General features: G+C 33.9%; 4 protein-coding genes across 4 annotated transcripts in view; 2 read left to right on the top strand and 2 right to left on the bottom strand.

The window, feature by feature from the left end:
• Positions 1-20505, top strand: part of LOC133335168 (uncharacterized) — a 400201-nt gene that overhangs the window by 79976 nt on the left and 299720 nt on the right. The gene's annotated exons all lie outside the window — the stretch shown is intronic.
• Positions 1-20505, bottom strand: part of LOC133335151 (laminin subunit alpha) — a 607777-nt gene that overhangs the window by 387981 nt on the left and 199291 nt on the right. The gene's annotated exons all lie outside the window — the stretch shown is intronic.
• On the top strand, positions 2021-11208 carry LOC133335176 (DIS3-like exonuclease 2). The gene is made up of 5 exons (XM_061543481.1): positions 2021-4713; positions 4784-4903; positions 4965-5545; positions 8098-8433; positions 10904-11208. Exons 1-5 carry the CDS (start codon positions 2021-2023, stop codon positions 11206-11208), a joined length of 4035 nt encoding a protein of 1344 aa, XP_061399465.1.
• LOC133335175 (transient receptor potential channel pyrexia) lies at positions 11471-15633 on the bottom strand. Its single transcript, XM_061543480.1, has 7 exons — positions 15580-15633; positions 14249-15029; positions 13463-13807; positions 12884-13377; positions 12732-12815; positions 12401-12666; positions 11471-12338 (listed from the first exon to the last, which is right to left on the bottom strand). Exons 1-7 carry the CDS (start codon positions 15604-15606, stop codon positions 11471-11473), a joined length of 2865 nt encoding a protein of 954 aa, XP_061399464.1. The 5' UTR covers positions 15607-15633.

Below are 20505 nucleotides of genomic sequence, written 5' to 3'. Positions count from 1 at the left end.
AACAGCAAGTGTTGTTGTACAAAAAACGATACAACAACCACATGTAAATTTGTTGTTGTAAGTTCTACTAGTGTCAACTCATTTGACAGAAAAATGTAAACAAACAAACAAATTGTCATCAAATTATTTTTATTTTGAAAATGAAATATTTTCGAATCCTCAAAATAAAAATTGGAAAACATGAATGAAAATCTATCAAATTTATATTTCTATCGCTTCCACACCTTTCCTGTAATTGAGCCATTGCCATATATATGTGTAACATATATGAAAATGCTGGGAATAGCGAGTTATTCCTTGAAGAAAGATTTGCTTTCTCAAACTTTCCCAGCAGGCAGATGGAGTAAATTGAATACGGAAGCACATTTAATAAAGAACAATTTCAAATTGCATCCGTTCCCAATTTACCTGTGGGGTGATTTTTAAAAACATAATTTGTCAAATTCATATTGACACTAGTATAACGTTAGAATCAAATCAGCTGGGATTTGCTGTTACCTTTTATAATTGTACCATGACCATGGCACAATGAATAGGTAGATGAATTTGACAGATAATCGAGACAAAAAAAGGTTTCTGTTTTGATACATCACCTTATTATTACATCATGAACTATACCACGGTATATTAAAGAAGGTAGCCGCATGGGCCCAGCTGTTGGTGCAAATAAATGTCAAAAATGTTGTTGTAATAGGTGTGTCTGGTTACTTTTCCAGAAACATTTATTCAGTAAGTTCTAGTTCAGAGAGAAAGTCGATTTTACTCTCTTTTGCGATAATACTGAAAAAAGTAAACAGACAACATTTAGTAAGATTTAGCAAATAAACAGCTGATTCAAGAAAACATTTGATTTGCGCCAAAATAAACAACAATCAATGGACGTACACAAATATTTGTATTGCATTTAATAATAAAAATAAAATGAATAATAAAAGACAAATTGATTTGGTATTTTCCCCGGAAACATTTAAGTTTCCTGCATCAATACATTGCCCTCTATCTGGAACTTGCCTAAAAATATATAAGGAATTAGTTTCTAATTTAATGAAACTTTGCAATACTTACGAATTTTCTTCCATTTTCTGTAATTTTTATGCAAACTTAACTTCAAATTGAACTTTGCAAATTAAAAAAATGTTTTGAATAATGTTTGTGATCCAAAGATGGCTGAGTTTGCAAAATCTTACTGAATAAAATTCTTTCAGTAAACTCCAGTAAGTTTGTTGTTGTTCAACTGTCAAACTTGCTCTCTCACTTGACTCTATTTTACTGGATTTTTGTGTAAACAGACAACATTTAATAACATTTAATTGTTACTAAATATCGAGTAAACAGACAGAGCTAATTTTGAACCAAAAAATTAAAAAAAAAAACAAAATTATAAATAAAAATCTCCGAATTTCGAAGAGCTTGTTTGACAATACTTTTGTTAACATTTTCTACAAGAATTTGTGTAAAAAAATCATGTCAATCTGCTTGCTTTGGCAAAATATTTTCGACATATCAAAATACAACAACCGATGTTTGTTGTAAAAATTCGCTGATGCGGCTACCTTGTATATCTACCTTGAACTATACTTTACATTTCTCAGTAGTTCTGTATTTAGTTGTTTAAAAAAGATAGTTTATGGATAATATTTTTGACATATCAAACCCCTACAGCAGTGTTTTGTTGACATCGACTACAGATGCACCTACCTACTTATCCCTAATCATAATTTGCCTAAACCTCATTCGTAAACTTTCGGTTATACTATTTTGAGTTCGTCTTTATCGGCCATTTTGTCTTCTCCTCCCATTCGTTAGCAGGTACTTTTTTGGGTAAAAAGGTACTGAAAAAAGTACTATTGTACTGAATTTTCCATCCCTGCCTTGTGCTATTTCATTTAATTTCATAATTTTGCTAAATTTATTTTATTTCAATATTGCAAATATTACGGTCAGTTTTAAGCCTATAAGAAATATAATTTTTATAAATTGAATTGTTGGAAAATATCAACAACCAATAAACCAAATCAAAATGGAATGTGACGAACAGAAACACAATGACGACGGGAAGTTTATAAACAAAGAGGATAAACAACAGTTTGGTCACTGCCAAGCCGTGGCTTCTGCTGCCCAAATGCCACAAGGTGCTACGGAAGAGCTTTTACAAAATATACATGAAAAGTCGTCCAACATTTTAAGTAAGTTAAAAGAGAAACGACTAAACTTGCAAAATAAAGTAAATGATGGCTCTGTGGCTGGCAATAGCGATAGCATTTCCAGACAAGTTTTGAAAGCGATGAAAACTACGAAGGTTGCTGCTTCGGTTTCGGAGAGTAAAAGTCACAATACATGTACTATTGAAACTAAATCCTCTTCACAACAAACCTGCAACAATACATCCAAACATGTGCCCCATTCCAATGGAGCTGTGCCCAAAGTGATGGTTAAAACACCGACAGTAGGAAATAAAATTCAAAAAAAGAAAACGGCAACAACAAATATTGTAGAATCGAATGATTCTACACCGATATTTACTCCGGATTATCTGGATAGACACTCTAAGACAGATTTGAAAAGCTTGGTCGAAGGATTGCAGCTATTAATAACCAATCTTACAGTTAATGATAACAATTTGCAGAAGAAAGTTAAAAAATTAGCTGGAGATATTGATGTTTTAAAAGAATTTCCCTTGTTCGCCACTATTGGAAACAATAATCGTCCATCAATGTCAGTAAAATCGACAAATCGGTCTAGTATGAATTGCGAAAAGATAGACGAGAGACCAGTGAAAAAAAATAATGAAGAACAACCTTGTACCAATGAAAGAGCTGAAAATTCGACGAGTCGTAAAAAAGAAAAACAAGAACAAAAATCTAAGAAATGTGAAGTATCAAGTCCTAGGGAAGTGTTCTTAAATTACATAAACTCTTCTCTATCGGAATTTACTGGAGAAGACAAAAACGCCACTAAAGTAGTTTGTACATCGGCTAACCTTGATGATCTGGAAAACTTTAGCCATTTGCTTGTTCAGATGGGATTCGGAAGTATAATAGAAGGCGAAATACGAGTTAACCGAAAAAACAATAGACAAGCGTTCATTTCAATGAGCAATGACAGGGAAACAGTAGAAAGAGATGCCATTGTTACGGTGCCTGCTGCGAGACATTTCGCATTTGATGGAGATATAGTTAGAGCCTTTGTCTTCAATACCAAATCTAATCTCGCGAAATTTGGATGTGTGGAAAATGGTCGGACGAGAACAGAATCTGTAAATATAATGGGTGGCAAAGACAACTCAATTTGCTTGACTGAAGATGAAGACCCTCTTGCCGAATGTGACTCTTCTCCCGATACGGACGTCGAAGAAGATAATGCAACTGCAATCTTACCTGACAATTGCCGAAAAGCATTTGTTATATCGATAGTAAAACAAACGGAGTTGCGAGAAGTTGTTGGTTCCATAAATTTCATAAAAACCACAACTTTAAATTCAAAAGTGTATTATAAACTGAAGCCTCATGACATGAGAATTCCTATGGTCTATATACCCGCTGATTCTTGTCAAGATCATGTAGATGCTGCTAGCCAAGATGACGTAGTTGGAATGCTTTTCTTAGCCCTTATATTGGAAACTGACATTAATGGTAATTGTATAGGAGAATTACTGCAACCTGTGGGAAAAGTTGGAAACTTGGAAGCGGAAATAAAAGCAATTTTGCTTCACAATGGCCTAAAAAACTTGAAACCATACGATCAGAAGTTCTATGACATGTATGATGGACCTATGCCACCGATCACCGAAGAGGATTTGAAGTATAGGGAAGACTTGCGCAAAAAGTGTGTATTTACAATAGATCCCTTAACTGCAAGAGACTTGGACGACGCTATGTCTGTGGAGAAAATATCCGAAGAAGAATATGAAATCGGTGTTCACATTTCGGATGTTTCGCATTATCTTGAAGAAGGGTCGGAACTAGACAATTTGGTCAAAGAAAGGGCCACCTCTATATACTTAGTTAATGAAGTAATTCATATGTTGCCAACATCGCTTTGTTTCCGTTGTTCTCTTTTGCCAGGAGAAGATAAATTTGCTTTTTCGGTCTTTTGGCATTGGAATGTAGCACATCAAACGTTATCCGAACCTAGGTTTACGCGAACGGTTATCAATTCATGCTCACAATTTGCCTACGAACACGCCCAGATGATAATAGATAATCCTGATGAGGAGTTCACCAACAGTGACCTACCGGATATATTCAACGGTTTTACAACAAACGACATAAAATGGCGCATATTGTTATTGCACTCTATATCGCAACATTTGAAAACGAAGCGTTACGAATCAGGTGCTTTGTCAATAAATAATCCAAAGTTGAGATTCAACCTAGATCCTATAACTGGCGAACCACTTTCGTATGAAATTGAAGGGCGCAAAGAGGCCAATTATTTAATTGAAGAGTTTATGCTTCTCGCAAACCAAGCTGTGGCAAAATTCACCCATGAGCATTTTCCTAATGCCGCTATTTTGCGTAGTCACGCGCCCCCTCTGCAAAAATCTATGCGCGCTCTCAAAGATCGATTGGAAAATTTGGATTTGGAGTTTGACATTAGTACGTCAAAGACTGTATATGAAAGTATGAAACGACTTAGTCAGACTAGTGAAGATCCAACAGCAATTGAAGCCTGTCTTAATACGTTTTTAACGAAACCAATGGCTCGGGCTCGGTATGTATTTGGAATAACAATAAAAATTGGTACAATTAATTTTAATAAAGATTTCTACGTACTTTTACAGGTACTATTGTAGTGAAGGTAAATCAGCTGAGGCTGATTTCTGGCATTATGCCTTGTCTATACCAATATACACCCATTTCACCAGTCCGATTAGACGTTATCCTGATATTTTAGTTCACAGGTATTTTGTTTTTCTTTTTTATTTGAATTTGTACAAGTAATGATTATTAATGTAACGTTAGAACACTTGCTGCATCATTGAATTACTGCCCACCGCCAAAGCGAACGGCGGAAGAGCTGCACGAGTTGACCAAAATTTGCAATGAACAGAAATTCAATGCCAAAAATGCAGGCGACGAATCGATTGATCTGTTTTTCCATCGCTATATACGTTCGAAAGAATCCATAACGCTCAAGGCTGCTGTCACAGATATATTTAAACATATGTTAAATGTTGTTAGTATTGAAACGGGTCATACTTTCACCATTAATTACAAACAACAGAAAGTTATAATAGACGCTACACATGCACCAAAATATGTGCTGGTTTCAGAGAAAAACTCCCAGTTGCCTCCAGTGAAATTGCAAATATTTTCCACGGTTGATATACGAGTAGTTTTGCGGGACAACAAGAAGTGTGCATTCATCATTTCGCCTGACAAAACTCAAAGGCGTCTCAATAGCAAGGAATCTTCGAAGCTTCGTGATAAAAATGTACTAAACACCACTGCCAATGGCGTTCAAAACAATTCCATACTTACATCAGAGGGATCCTCAAAGAAAAAGACTAATAGAAAGCGGCGTGTAACAACACAGAAGAAGAGTGAAATAGTTTATGCTGTGAATGAAGATTAATTATTTTCATTTCATTCGTATGGACAAGAAAAATATTTCATTTCATTTATTTCATACAATAGAAACGCATAAGCTTAATATAGCCAAATTTATGAGTTATATATTTCTTTCATATATGCATATGTGTATATAAATAAATTTTTAGTATTGAATGTACTTGCGGATATAAAAAATAGTTACGTTGAATAACATACATTACTTTTATTTCATGTTTATTAAATAAAAATTATTATTTTACATCGTATGTTAATGCTTCATTTTAAAAGCATTGCCGTGCTGTTATTTAGAATGTAAAGTAATTTATGCATAAATTACAACTTTTCTAAGAAGTACAATTTGGAATAAAATTGAGTCGTGATATTAATCAAATTGTAATTAATTTATTATTTTAATAATAACGAACCAATAAAATTTGCATTGAAGACATTTTATTTGAAAATACTTTTGATTTGCATTTTTCATTTTATTGGTAAGAGTCTATTCTAGTTGATAACATACACAATGATAGATTAAAATGTTTTTGTACGCGATAACAACATTTGGTTTAGTTTTGTTTTTCTATTATGTTACTGTATTTATATTTCTCTCTCTTTTTGTATTCCTTGCGCTTTTCTGCATGAATATTTGCAATGAATGTTCCTTAAATAATCCGTGAACGTTTCTGCTCAAGATCTTTATTTGTTGAATTTTAATCTGACTTATGACCACTGGTCTTGTTTTAGCTAACTTTTGGTTGTGCTATGTAAACAATACATAGCGATTCGGGATATAATGTTAATGTTCACTGGTAGTTGTGTGGTCAGCCCCTTCCGACAATACTTCTCCGCTCACTGGCTCAATACAAGATATGTTTTAGGTTTCAAAAAGAAAATCAATTCATTTAAAAAACTAAAAAAAAAACACTTCTTTCTATTGGTACCTACGGAGTAGTCATCCAATTAATCAAAACCTTTTTTTGTGTAATTTTTGTTACTGTGTAATAATTTGTTACTGTTTTTAAATTGGTAAAATAATTTTTTTAGTAGTTTAGTATCCCTCCCTTTTACATTTAAGCCGCTTTATAATGATGAATCTTATATTTAATTGTGAAATTTTTTTACAGCCTTTAATGCCATGTATTTTGAATCATTAATAACATTTGCACAAGTGTCGGTGCTACTAAGCGAGTGATGCTTATTTCCGGGAAATACTGTATACACAACGCTTGATTTGTCTCCAGGAGGAGTCAATTGGTGTTTGTTGTACAGATTTTATTTAGGAGAGCACTGAGTGTTTTTGAATTTATATTTAAATTGGAAATTTCAACTCATTTTAGAAGTATAAAAACAGTTCAGTTGGCCCGTTTATTTTGTATAAATATGTCATATTGATTGCGGTAATAATCTAAATCAATATTCTAAAGTTCCGAATATTTCATATGAATACAAAGTAATAACGCCGACAACATTTTGTTTTGATATTGTTGTATGTTAAATTTGATTAAAAAATGCAATTTAAAAAATTTCAAATTTCACCACGTATTTATTCGTGTAAGTGTGGGATTTCAAAAAACATATTTTTTATAATTTTTGGGTTTCACTTATTGGATTTGGGAAATTAATTTTTAAATAAATGTAAAATAACACTACCTTGCATACGAAAATGCCAGACAACAATATAAACAAAAAATACCTGTTTTTAACTTGCATGTCATTGTTAAAATACGAACTACATTCTCAGCCCAGATTTGTGATTTTGTCTACTCGTTTTACCTTCAACTCAAACCGAAAAAAAAACAAAAATCCCATTGTCTTATATAAAAAAGTACCGATGCAAATACGTGTATGTTAAAAAATGTGTGGTTTTTAGTTGGCCGCAGGTTGCTCGGATATTCGATGAGATAAGTAGCACACATATACGAGCTTCAATATGAGATTGGTAGAAGAGATGTTTATGAACTTATCAATGTCAATTCAGACTATTTTAGTGAGTATTGGTTTCTTCTTTATTCACACTTGAAAAACCTCAGAAGTCGAACCAATATTGAAATAAACATTTAGTCACATTTTTGATATTGTAACATCAGTACATTGTTTGGAGAACTAGTTTGACCCATACGAGCATTAAACTGCGGACAAGTGAAACATGAAAATATTAATAAGTTTTGGTAATAACATATTTGATAGAGTAAAAATGCAAAAAAAAATAAATAAATAATAGCATAGGAAGTAAATATATTGATATTTACAATTTAAACTGCATTTATGTACATAATATCTGTATAAAAATATATGTGATTGTTTATATTAATTACTGTGCTACAGTAATTATGGAATGATATATTGAGTACAATATTACAGTTTTCAGAAACTGTAAATAAAGTAATCTGGAAACTGTAATCGACATAGTATGTATGCATCAAAAATTAAAAGTAATGAGTTTAATTCAAACTTCTAACTACTGAAGAGAATATCTCATGTAGCATTTGTTTGCGATTATATTTCTCTAATTGTTATTTTATAAATTTATTTCGTTTTACAGTGATTTTGTCATTGCTACAATGTCATGCTTTGGCCAGACCTCAATTTTTCCCGCAACAATTCCCAGGCATAGGAAATAATCGAAATCCATTCTTTCCAACGAATAATAACAATCAAGGAAATATAGGCAATAACATTAATCAAGGAAACATTGGCGTTAACAATGGGATTTCATCGACCACAGTTGCTCCGAATACACCAACTACCGCATCGCCACAGTATTTGTTGTGTCTACAGAGTTGTCCATCCACTATGGAATACAATCCAATATGTGGTTCGGATAATATAAATTATCACAATAACGGTCGTTTAGTATGTGCTCAAAGATGTGGTAAAAGTAAGTACATTTACATTAGTTGGAAGGAAATATTGAGTGACATTACTTAATAATATACCTTAATGGGTTCTTTTTAGGTGTGTCCGCTTTACGTTCCGGAATCTGCAATCCTCAATAAACCTGTCTTTTTAATGCGTATATTTTAAAATAATTTTTATACTCAAATGTTTTTGTAAAATATATTTATACAACTCAATTAAATACAATTTAAGACATTTTTATTTTACAAAATCGAGATTTTTATAAAATATACATTAGGCCGGTCGTTGAAAATGTCGATAAAATCGGAGAAATGATCGGCATGTTAGTAGTTGTTGTCGATCTTGGTCAAAGAGCGGTGAAACAACTTAAACGGTGGCGAAACCAGGACTAACGGTCAGGAAGGTTCTGTTATGCATTTGGTGGGACTGGAAGGGAATGACTTGCATCCATATTCTGATTTCTACTGTCAACAGCTGGACCGAAGATAGCAATTGACCAGAAAAGGCCAGAATTGACCAACAGGAGAGGTGTCGTGTTCCACCAGGACAACGCTATGCCACACATCTACAGTGACTCGCCAGAAACTTCGGAAGCTTGGTTGGGAAATTTTAATGCATCCGCCATACAGTCCGGACTTGGCACCAAGCGATTATCATATTTCTTGCATTGTAAAATTTCTTTAATGATAAAAAATTGGTATCTAGGGAAGATTGTGAAAATCGACTACTAGAGATTTTTTTTTGCAAATAGAATGCAGGACTTCTATGAGAGAGGCATTATGAAGTTACCTTTAAAATGGCAACAAATCATACAACAAAACGGTGTATATTTAGCCCAAATCGGACATCCCGAAGCATTCGTTTCGAATGAATTTCTCTCCACACATGAATTTCACTCCACCCTTAGACACATAGGCAATCTACAATTATACAAAAAGGTCAACATGTCAAGATTTGATGTTTTAAAAGATGATGAAAGCAAAAAAGTTGCTCCATGTTGTTTTGTATGTGTGTATGCCTAACAAATAAAGCTAAACGCTCTGGAAGAGAAACAAGTTAACATTTGGGACAAGTCGACAAAGAGAAAGGAATGTGAAAAACGAGCAGTCGTTTAGAATAATGATACAAAAAGTACATTTGAGTGGATAACCTAAAATACAGAATGTAATATTGCATTTTTTAAAGATTGGGTTTTGAGACCAATTTGTTACCGAATTTGTATTTATAGTATTCGATGACAATGAACGGAGGGCCAAAGGCGATAGAATTCGCATAAGTATTCAGAAATGAAGTCTAGCTTTTAATCATTGGTCATCAATGGGATTCAAGATTATCTCATTCATTGCTTTGTTTTCATTTCTTTGAGAGACAGACAACGATTTCATTGGAATTGTGAATCACATACAATATTTTTCATATACACATTTAGTACAATATCATTGGTCCGACTGTGAAGATCATTTGAATTCTTAATAAAATAATACGACTCAGAAGTATACGAAATTGAGTGAAATCAAGTGGAAAATGTTACGATTACGAATAATATTCGCATATGGTATGTGCAACAAGTTTAGAGGATACATGCTAATACAAAATTCCGAATTATGTTTATTTAAATAGGCGACATATATATACTTACATTATGTATGTTTTCACACAAGAAACTTTTCAATTGGAATCATTTTAAATATATTCACTAAATGCGTTTAAAGCTGTCACTTCAGGCCATTGGATAAAAGTAGCAGAGCTGCTACAAGAACAACAACTAAACAAATTTACAGCTTTACCTCTATCTCATGCAATTTGGATCCGATCTGAATGAAATTTAAAAAGCTTAACATTGCCTCGCTCTATTGTTATGATATCTATTGGAATTCATTGGCTTTAACGTTTTAAGCCTAATTAACATGTTTTACAATTTAGCTTCTGGATCTTTTTTGAAAACATAATTTGTCATAGCGAAACTTAGACGAGTATTATGTGGTATTATTGGTATCGGAACCGGCAAATTTACTGATTTACGTCAATCTCCAGCAAACATTTTATATACGACTAAATAAAAAAAATCGTTACTGGGATAGTCGCTTATTACATATCGCTCATTTGCTGCAAGACATGCATAACTCAAATAACGTTATTTTCGAGTTAATGGTGTATTAATTAGAGTGTGTAAGAGATACACACTCTAATTGAGAAGCTGTAGAAGTTCCTCTGTCTCATATAAAGTGTGAGTAAATTGAAAACTTAAAACGCATTTTTGAGTTATGCCTGTCTTGCAGTGAATGAGCGATATGTACATTTCTATGTAACCAGACACAGCGTGAGTAATAAAATTAAATGGTCAATTATAAAAATAGAAGTTCATAGACAAATTACAGAAATGGATTGTTGAGTGAATTTTTAGTTTATTATTTGTACACTAGCATCCTTTTTAATGAACAGATATTTACATTGCATTTTATTTACATATATTTTTATTATTTTTTTAGCGTTTCTTCTTAACTGTGCCTTTGCATTTCCCGACTCACGAAATCCAAATTTGGAATATGAAATCATAAATCCCAGTGCTCCACAGCTAAATGATAAACCAGCCTTAAACCCTATACCCACAACCCCACATCCAGTTATAATCAACACCCCACCAACACCTCCAAAGGATTCGAAAAATTTCGTGTATAATCCTGTAACTAAAACATGGACAGAGTTGAAGAAAAATGATCCACCACCAGCTGAGGATGCTCTTATTTGGAACCAAAGTAACGATATATGGTTAACAATGGTAGCACGCATATAAATAACAACTATTGTAATACTATACTCATTGTTATTTTGTAACCCTACATTAATAAAATAGTAAAACAAATCTTAAGCCATGTTTGAGTAACAAGTGTTTTATGAAAATAATGTATGCTATCCCCTACACAAAAGCAGCAAATTAATTATTTCTAGCATGTTCTGGAAGAGAGCAAAGGCGTAGGATAAATTTACTACAAAAATAGTTTTATTATAAATAATACTTTTATAATTAATACTTTATTATAAACAAATACGAAGCATCAAACTTTAAAAGTTCTCTCCGATCTCATTGCCGATTTTTGATCCATTACCATTTTGATGCGACACAACTCTTCGACGGCAAAATCCAATTTCTTGCCACAGGTGTCGGTGAACTTATCCAACTTTTCCGATAATTCTCCAACTTGTGTTTTCAACATTTGAATTTCCGAACGAACATCTGATATACCATTAACGTGATTTTTGAGTTTTGTTGCCAAATCAGATTCGCCCATCAAGGTATTGGGAACATTTGTGGCTGATCGAGGTCTTAACAATTGTTCGTGCTCCGGCCGTGTGCCAGTTTTGCTGTAATCCATGGCATTATTGCGTACGGGGGTCCTCTCTTTACGCTGCACTGAATTTTGGCGTTGTAATGACCTTTGGAACATTGAATAATTTGACTCAAACTTTCGCCTTCGTATACTCATGTTACGGTCACGCCGTTCGGCAACTAATTTATAGATATTCAATTTGATATCTTCCGGAAGTTGATTATCGCGTGGGTCATTGGGTCTTATAACAAAAAGAAGCTTATTGCGAGAAGTTCTAAGGAGCGCACTCCTCTTGCATAGTTTTAATAGACGTGTGGGTGCTCCTCTTAATAGTCTGGAGAAGAACAAACTTTCCAAACGGGACACCAATTCAGCCTGGCGTACTAGTCGATCCAAAGAGGCGGATACTTGAAGTCCTTGAATATCGCTGACAGCCAAACCCACCATAAGATTTGTAAGAATGACAGTTACCAATAGCACGAAACTAAGGAATATGAAATGAGCCGTCACTGGATACTGTACTTCTACATCACCATAGAAAATGTCTTCGAATTCCAATTCACCGGACATCATCGTTATGGATTTCAGGAGGGACCTGCACGATTGCGAACCGTGTTAATAAAATTTGACAAAAGTGTGGAAAATGCATGCGCTCACCATGTTATATTAGTAAACGCCTTGTAGTCATTGAAAAGCACAGAAAAGCTTAAACCAAAGGCTATTAAAAGGCAAATATAGGCCAATAGGAATTTTCCAAAATTCACAGCCACTTTGGTAAACATTTGAACATAAACTCCAAAGATTGGAAATCGACCGACTAGCATCATAAGCTCCACCCAAACTAAGAGAACCACCACCGCCGCCACATGATGCTGCCACACAGGAACCTTTTCCAATTCTCCTACTATCAAAATTTCTGGTGTCTTTCGGTATATTGCATTAAAGGATATGTTATTTATAAGTATAGGTCCTATAACTAAAAACTTACCACACACAACAACACACCGAAAATAATGGACCACTGTAACCAATTTTCCCAATATTTTGCATAGCCTTGTAAACCATGGGCCATCTAAACCAACGAAGTTAATCAATAAATTAGCGACGACGCTTTCTCGATTGTCTAATTTTCAATATTACCTGAAACAATTCCTTTCCCAGAAGAAGAAGGTTTAGAATTATAACAAAGTAACCAACTGTTGGAATATAGCCGGGAGCTCGGCACTGCATATCCTTTTCACAATGGTGAACGTAAACCCCGACTATATACATCGTGAAGAGTATGACATAAATGGCATGGTATAGCAGAGCCATGAGGAAGAATTTACGAATTCGTCGCCATTTCAAGAATAGAAATGTCTCACATAAGGGGTGCATCAATAAACGTTTCTGGCCACATTCAATAAGAGATAGTAGTAACTCGGTCTCGCCACGTTCTAGGGTCCCAGGCGGAACCAACCAACGAAAATCTAATTTTATCTCACAATCAACGTCTCCAATTTCATGATCATTCACTTTGATGGATTCATCGAATTTCGACATTAGTTTGGGTATAATTTCGGGAGTTCGTCGAACTATGAACGATAAAGCAGACACATTGCCATCTGTTCGGGCCGTAATGTCGGCACCGTGTTCTGTACAAATAGAATTAGTTTCGAACGAATTTCAAAATAAACGTGATTATCCGGAAATGCAAGTGAAGTCAGGCAGTAAACTTACCTATAAATGCATAAACACAGTTACTAAATTCATTCAGAGCGGCGATGTGTAGCGGCGTATAGCCGTAATTATCAGCCTTGTTAACATTGGCCCCTGCCTTCAGCAAGGCGGTACAGCAGTCAAGACAACGTGATTGTTTGACAATGGCTGCATGTAATGCCGTTCTCCCGTCGCGATAGACTGCATTCACATTCGCGCCATGTTTTATTAGCAGTTCAACAGTTTCGATTGACTGTGAAAGGCAGGCTAAGTGCAAGGGTGTTTGATGGCTAGCATTGCGACAATCGACCTCAGCATTGTGCTCTAAAAGCAATCGGACACAATCGACGTAATCATTTTCGGCAGCTAGAAGGAAATATAAATAAATTTACAAACAATCATGAATACAGGTGACGATGCATACTTCACTTAGGTACATTATGATTATGACTTTTAGATTTTTGCTCATAAAAATCATCTATCGATAACCAAAATAGGGTCTATTTCATTTAATTATTTAAAAAGGTCCCGCAAAATCCACTTTGGCATTATGTTTTTGTGTAAAATGTCTTTTAAGTTTTTTAATTGTACATTCCAAAAACGGAAGAAAGTATAATTTTGTAAGTTCCACGGAAACTACAGAGTTTTTTTTACAATTCAGTGTAGGTATGTTATTTTTAATTGATTGCATTTATTTGTATGGGACGCTGAATCCTTTTATGATTTTCACAATTAAAGTGAAATATGTGCTAGGTTGCAAAAAAGTCATAATCCTATAAACATTCAATCAAGAACAATTTCTCTTACCCAAATGTAGAGCTGTTAGTTTACCCTCTCCAAACTGAGAACGTACATCGGCGCCATAATTTAACAACAATTCTACACATTTTGTAAAGCCCAAGGCACAGGCGGTGTGCAGGGGCGTTTCCGTGTAAACTTGTGGCGTATTCGGGTCCGCACCATACTTTAGAAGAGTCTCCACACACTCAATGGCATTCCGATCGATTGCAAAATGTAATGCCGAACGTTTTTCGAGGCCTATATTTATGTGCGCCTTACGCTTCAATAACAGCAGGATGCATTCAACGCTCTTGGCGCTGGTTGCACAATGCAGCGGAGTGACTTCTTTTTTAGCATCCCAACGATTTGGATCGGCACCACGGTCCAAAAGGACTTTGGCAATGTGCGAATTCCCTCGTGCTGTGGCAAAATGCAGTGGGGTCCTACCGCAGGGGTCACAACAATTTGGATCGCTGCCACAATGGTCCAGGAGATATATAACATTCTCGACGCATCCGTAGATCGAGCAGTAGAGCAAGGCCAATTGGGCATCATTGGACGCGGGTATTAAATTTGTGAATGTGCCGGTCTTCACCATTTGTGCAACTGCAGCTGCGTTATTCAATTGGCCTAAGGTTTCTTCGATTTCTTTGCTGTCCCACAGTACTTGGTGCTGTTGTTGCCACATTAATATCTCGTGAACTTCATCGCTGAAAATGGTGTCGCTATTACTTTCACTGGAAATACTTCGTTCGTAGAAAACCTCATTGTCAATGCCACTTTCAGAATTGCGCTTCAAATCATTTTCCTTGATAAGTGTGAAAAACAAAACATGAATGAAATAGAATGGAATGTGTTGAAGATCGTCGTCGTTATGTGCGAAATGCTCGGTTGTACTCTACATCTGGCTAGACAGACAATATGTATTTCAAGAAGCAATAACAAAAATCGTAATCTCAATATGTATAAATCGTAGCTCTGGTATCAAAAATATACAAAAAATACTACATAATATTAAGTATCTTGACATATCCGCGTCCTTCGTAAAAATAAATATATTCAGTTTATTTGTCATACTCTTATTTGTATCAATTACAATCGGATTTTCAGATTACGATTGTTCTTATTATTCGGGGAGACGCAAATATACCAAAATTACATTAGCCAATTTTACTTGTGGCAATTGTCAGTTTGTGGGCGAGAGAGGCGAAGGGTTCTCATTGTCTCAGCTACAAAAACTGAATTGAAGCACTTAAAATTGCCTAATGTGAATCAGGACATGCTTCTAATACAGAGTACAATTTATATTTCAAGCACATATGAGTAGAACATATTCAATTCTCCGAAAGGTTACTAACAATAATTGAAAACCGCACGTTCTCCATTACAGCTATTCTTTGGATATCGTTTGAATTTTTACTTATATTGAGTACAATCAATAAAAGGAAGAGAGTTCAATAATCATATTAGGAAAAAGCACAAATTTTGTGGGAATTTATTTTGCACAATTAAATCATCCGAATACATAAATAAGAACCGACACTCATCATTTTTAATTATTCTTGGATAAATATTGAATATTTCAACATTTGTTTATTTTAACTGAAATTATTGGATTCCAAAAACGCTTTCGCACGCACACAGACAGACCGACAGATAGACAAACACACGAAACATACGACGACCGTCTGTATTTTCCGTTATGGAGCTCTTAACAGTTCAATAGTTTCCTCTCGACTGCTGATCATTTTGGCCAAAACAAGCTAAGAATTCTTATTGGGAGGAAGTCGATGATCGTGATCTTGTCACTGATGAAAATGATAATCGTGTTCCTCTTTTATTTGGTTTTCGTGTTTTCTTAAGCAAGGCACTTGTTCGACCATTTGTTCTCGGATAATTGCATTGTTTTGGATTATCGAACGAGCGAACGAGCTACGTGAACGCTCGCTATCGCTGGTTTGTTGCGTTTGTGTAAATTAGATGCTCACAAATCAAAACAAAAAGAAAAACTAAATTTATCAATGAAAATGTGTGAAAATATTTGTTCCTATTGTTTTGGCTGGTTTTGTTTAGTTTAAATGCATTGAAATATTTCGAAATGGTACCAATATGACGCCACAAGCGAAAGGTGGATGGCGTATAAGAAACAATAAGTATTTGAAGTAAAATGCAATTTTACAGCTCTACATTATTTTCGTTGATCAACAGAATCGAATTCAATAGTATGTGTATAGACATTTTAAAATGTATTATATTGCGTATGTATGTTATTGTCTTCAATATTATGACAAATGGGTCAATTGAATCGAGCTTACATATATAGACATACGCCCACAAAAATATTCTAAAGTCAGGAATCACAGAAATCGGCTCTCAAGAAGACCATTGTAACGAGAGCTGCGTGGCATGTGTACTTTCTTAACATAGCACACATCTTATAGTTGTATTTATACCCTACACAACTATGTTGTCATGGTATTATAGCTTTATGCAGCCCAAATGTTTGTAACGCCGCGAAATATTGGTCCTAGACCGACCTTTAAGTATACCGAGGAGAGGAGTGGTTGGCCTTTAAATTGATACCAAATATAATGATGTATCTACTCAGATGTGGGAGTTACAGTCAAATATTTACAGGTGCTTACGTATTCAGATATTATTTAGTAACCCATTAGCACATTAGAGGGGGAAATATCGCGCTGATGGCTTTAAAATTGTTCATGAAGTTCCAGTTATGGTCGAGAACAACGCCTAGAATTTTCGGTGATGATCAGATTAAAATTTTGGGATGAAATGAACCGTAAACTTAATTTTTTGTGTGTTTTCGAGTCGAGTATAATCCGAAAATCACAACACAACCCACCGAGAAGTTAATCTGGACAAGTAATTAGAAGGACTGTACTGAATATTCGAAAAAGTAAGGAAGAGGAAGAGGCAAGAGGGGGCAAATATCACGAAATATTACTCAGACTCGGAATAAACATCCTCAGAAAGTTAGAGTTCGTAGTAGTTGTGTAGGGTATCGTATGGTAGGCCCCGTCCGATTATACTGCTCCGCTCACTGGTTTTATTTGTAATTTTGATTGTTTGTAATGTTGCAGTTTTTAACAGGTAAAAATATTAAAATAAGGCTACCAGATTTCAGAAATGAACATAGATGACATCGTGAAAAAATTAAACAATTTTTTAATAGTTTACAACATCATCATTAAAAAAATTTTCTATTATGTTGGGGGAAAAAGAAATACACTATTTTTCGGCAGATGGCTGTACTGATAGATTTCTCGTAAAGTATCGATCAACCAATTGAAGATTTATTCTCGATGGAGGGTGACATTTCGCAATAAAAAAATTATTTCGCTGTTTTTTGCATACAGAGAAAATGCGGTACATTTCACAACTTTTCTTTGACAAAGGCGAAAATGCAAGCCAATCGGCTAGAATTGTGAATTGTGTTTATGGTTCCGATACTGTAACAACCAATTATGTGAAATTTTGGTTCGAAGATTCTGTTCAGGAATTTTTGATGTTAAATATGTTCCTCGCACAGTTAGGCCGGTCGTTTTAAAACTTTTTAAATTTTAAACCATTTACAATTGTCGTGTTCTAACAGGACAACGCTAGGCCACACACATCTACAGTGACTCGCCGGAAACTTCGAGAGATTGGCACCAAGCGATTATCATATTTTTCTTGCATTGTAAAATTTCTTTAATGATAAAAATTGCTATCTATGTATGATGGTGAAAATCGGCTACAAGAGTTTTTTTGCAAATATAAAACCGGACTTCTATGAGAGAGGCATTATGAAGTTACCTTTAAAATTGCAACAAGTCTTACAGCAAAACGGTGCATATTTAGCTCAAATCGGACATTCCGAAGCATGTTAAATAAAGTCATATAGTTTATATAAAAATAATGGATTTATTTTTCCCCAACCTAATATATTTATTTTTTATTATTATTTTTTTTTTTAATAAAAATAATAGTATGTATATAAAACAACAATTAGATTAACTTATAAATACATAAAATGTGTTAGCAAGCCGATAAGTACGACCGGGCCAAATTTTTGGTCCGATGCGAATAATCTTGTTTTTTTATATAAGGAACATAGCACAATTATACAAGGTAGGGTAGCTTTTGTCAAAAAGGTAACATATTTTGTAATAGTCACACAGTCCAGTCACACATTCTGTATATGACTTTGGCAAAACAAGACACAGTATGAAAAATGATAATTTATAGGTTGCTATGGCCTACCTTGAATAATAGTACCATGTACTCAGGGTACTATTATTCAAGGTAGGCCTATGTCCAGGGATATTTTGCAACCCATAGGCTACAAGGAATAGTAAATTACAGCCACTTTTGAAGCCATATTTTCGCAAATTAAAAATAAAATGAAAAGATGAGTTTCTAGAAACATAGAACCCAAAAAATCAAATTACAGCCAATTCGGTTTCAAAGCGTGTCGATGAACCCCGAAAATAACAAAATCTAATACAGTCGACGCACGGTATAACGAATAATCAGTTTAACGAGTTCGGAATATAACGAATGAGCAAAACAGTCGACTTTTTCACGGAAAATCGCATATAATGCCATGTACAGACGAGCGTTGTTCGCTCTCTCATTCGTTGTTCGAGCCTTAATTATGAATTAATTACTTAGTTCCCCATACAAAATTGTCTGAGCGAACGCCGACTTTTGTACGTTGTTCAATTCGAATCACTCTCTGAATAACCAATAAATTTGTCCCATCCCTAACAATTGAGAGTATTTATCGAAAATAAATTAATTTTTACAGTTTGAAAATATTTATGAAATTTTCAAACTTTTTCAGTAAAATTGAAAAAAAAATGAAAAGTAAAAAAATTTTTTTTTATATATGCAGCAGGATGTAAATTTAGTTTTCTACATAATGCAATATGCATTTCTTTTCCCTTGGTTCTAATTAGCGTACAAAACAAGAAACAAATGTGAGGCAACTCAAACAAAAAATTCTCCAAATTTTTATATGTGACAGTATGTGACATTTGAATTGAGACATGGTACAATTATAAAAGGTAACAGCAAATCCCAGCTGATTTGATTCCATTACTTGTCAATATGAAAAAATTATGCTTTTAAAAATCACCCAACAGGAAAATTGGGAACGTAAATTTGAAATTGTTCTTTATTAATGTGCTCATATTCAATTTAGTCAGGCCTGAAAGAGAATTATTTTTTCTTTTAGATCCCTATTAATTGGCATATATATTACATTATATATGGGAATGGCTCAATTAAAAAAAGATTGAAATAAAAATAAATTTGATAGATTTTCATTATGTTTTTCAATTTTTATTTTGAGGATTCAAAATAATAATAATTTGTTTGAAATTTTTTTGTTTGTTTACATTTTTCAGTCAAATCAGTTGACACTAGTAGAACTTACAACAACAAATTTCCATGTGGTTGTTGTATCGGTTTTTGTACAACAACACTTGCTGTTACCTTTTATTATTATACCATGGAATTGAGAAAATATAAAAATGTATTAAAAAAAACAACATTTTCAGAAAAAATGGAAAACATGAATGAAAAGTAAATAGCTATGGGTTCAACTATAGTCAGGAGAAAGAGAATTATTTTTTCATTTATAAATTCACTAAATTGTTTTGTTAATTTTTTGGTGTAAAACAAGAAACAAAAAGTTTGAAATAAAAAAATTTGATGACATGAATTATGAATAGTGTTGTATGAACGGGTTAATTCATGTACGTAATTCTGAGAGCGAACTACGTTGTTCGAATGCCCGTGGGCATAACTAACGTTTTCCAAATTTATATACTAGGTATAAGAAAATATGTAAACACGTAATTATTACTGTTATTACGTTAATTAATATATATATTTTTTAGAAATCCATTGAAAAGTGGATTAACTTTTTTGTTTTCAAATAAAATTACACTTTAAAAAACTTCGCGATATAAAGAATTTTTCGCAATAACGAATGGGTATGGCAATATATCATGCGTTATACAGGGCGTTGACTGTAATTAATAATTTTTAGGGATTTTTTTTTTACCTAATTCCAACTCAAAATATAAAATAACAGATTGTGCGGTTAGAAAATGTGTCTTAAAATCCTTAAATAATACCGAAGAAATAAGCTAAAATTCGGACCCTTTTCCATCATTTGTTGGGGTTAACTAAGGTAACGCAGTACACAGTAAGTAATACGCAGTACACAGTAATACACAGACTATCATAAACATATTATAAACTGAATCCTATGA

The sequence above is a fragment of the Musca vetustissima genome, unplaced genomic scaffold (assembly GCF_032173495.1).
Source record: "Musca vetustissima isolate MV318-11 ecotype Yass unplaced genomic scaffold, APGP_CSIRO_Mvet_v1 utg1735, whole genome shotgun sequence".
Lineage (NCBI taxonomy): Eukaryota > Metazoa > Arthropoda > Insecta > Diptera > Muscidae > Musca > Musca vetustissima.
The sequence above is the reverse complement of the archived record's forward strand: the minus strand, read 5'-3'. Positions and strand labels throughout refer to the sequence as shown.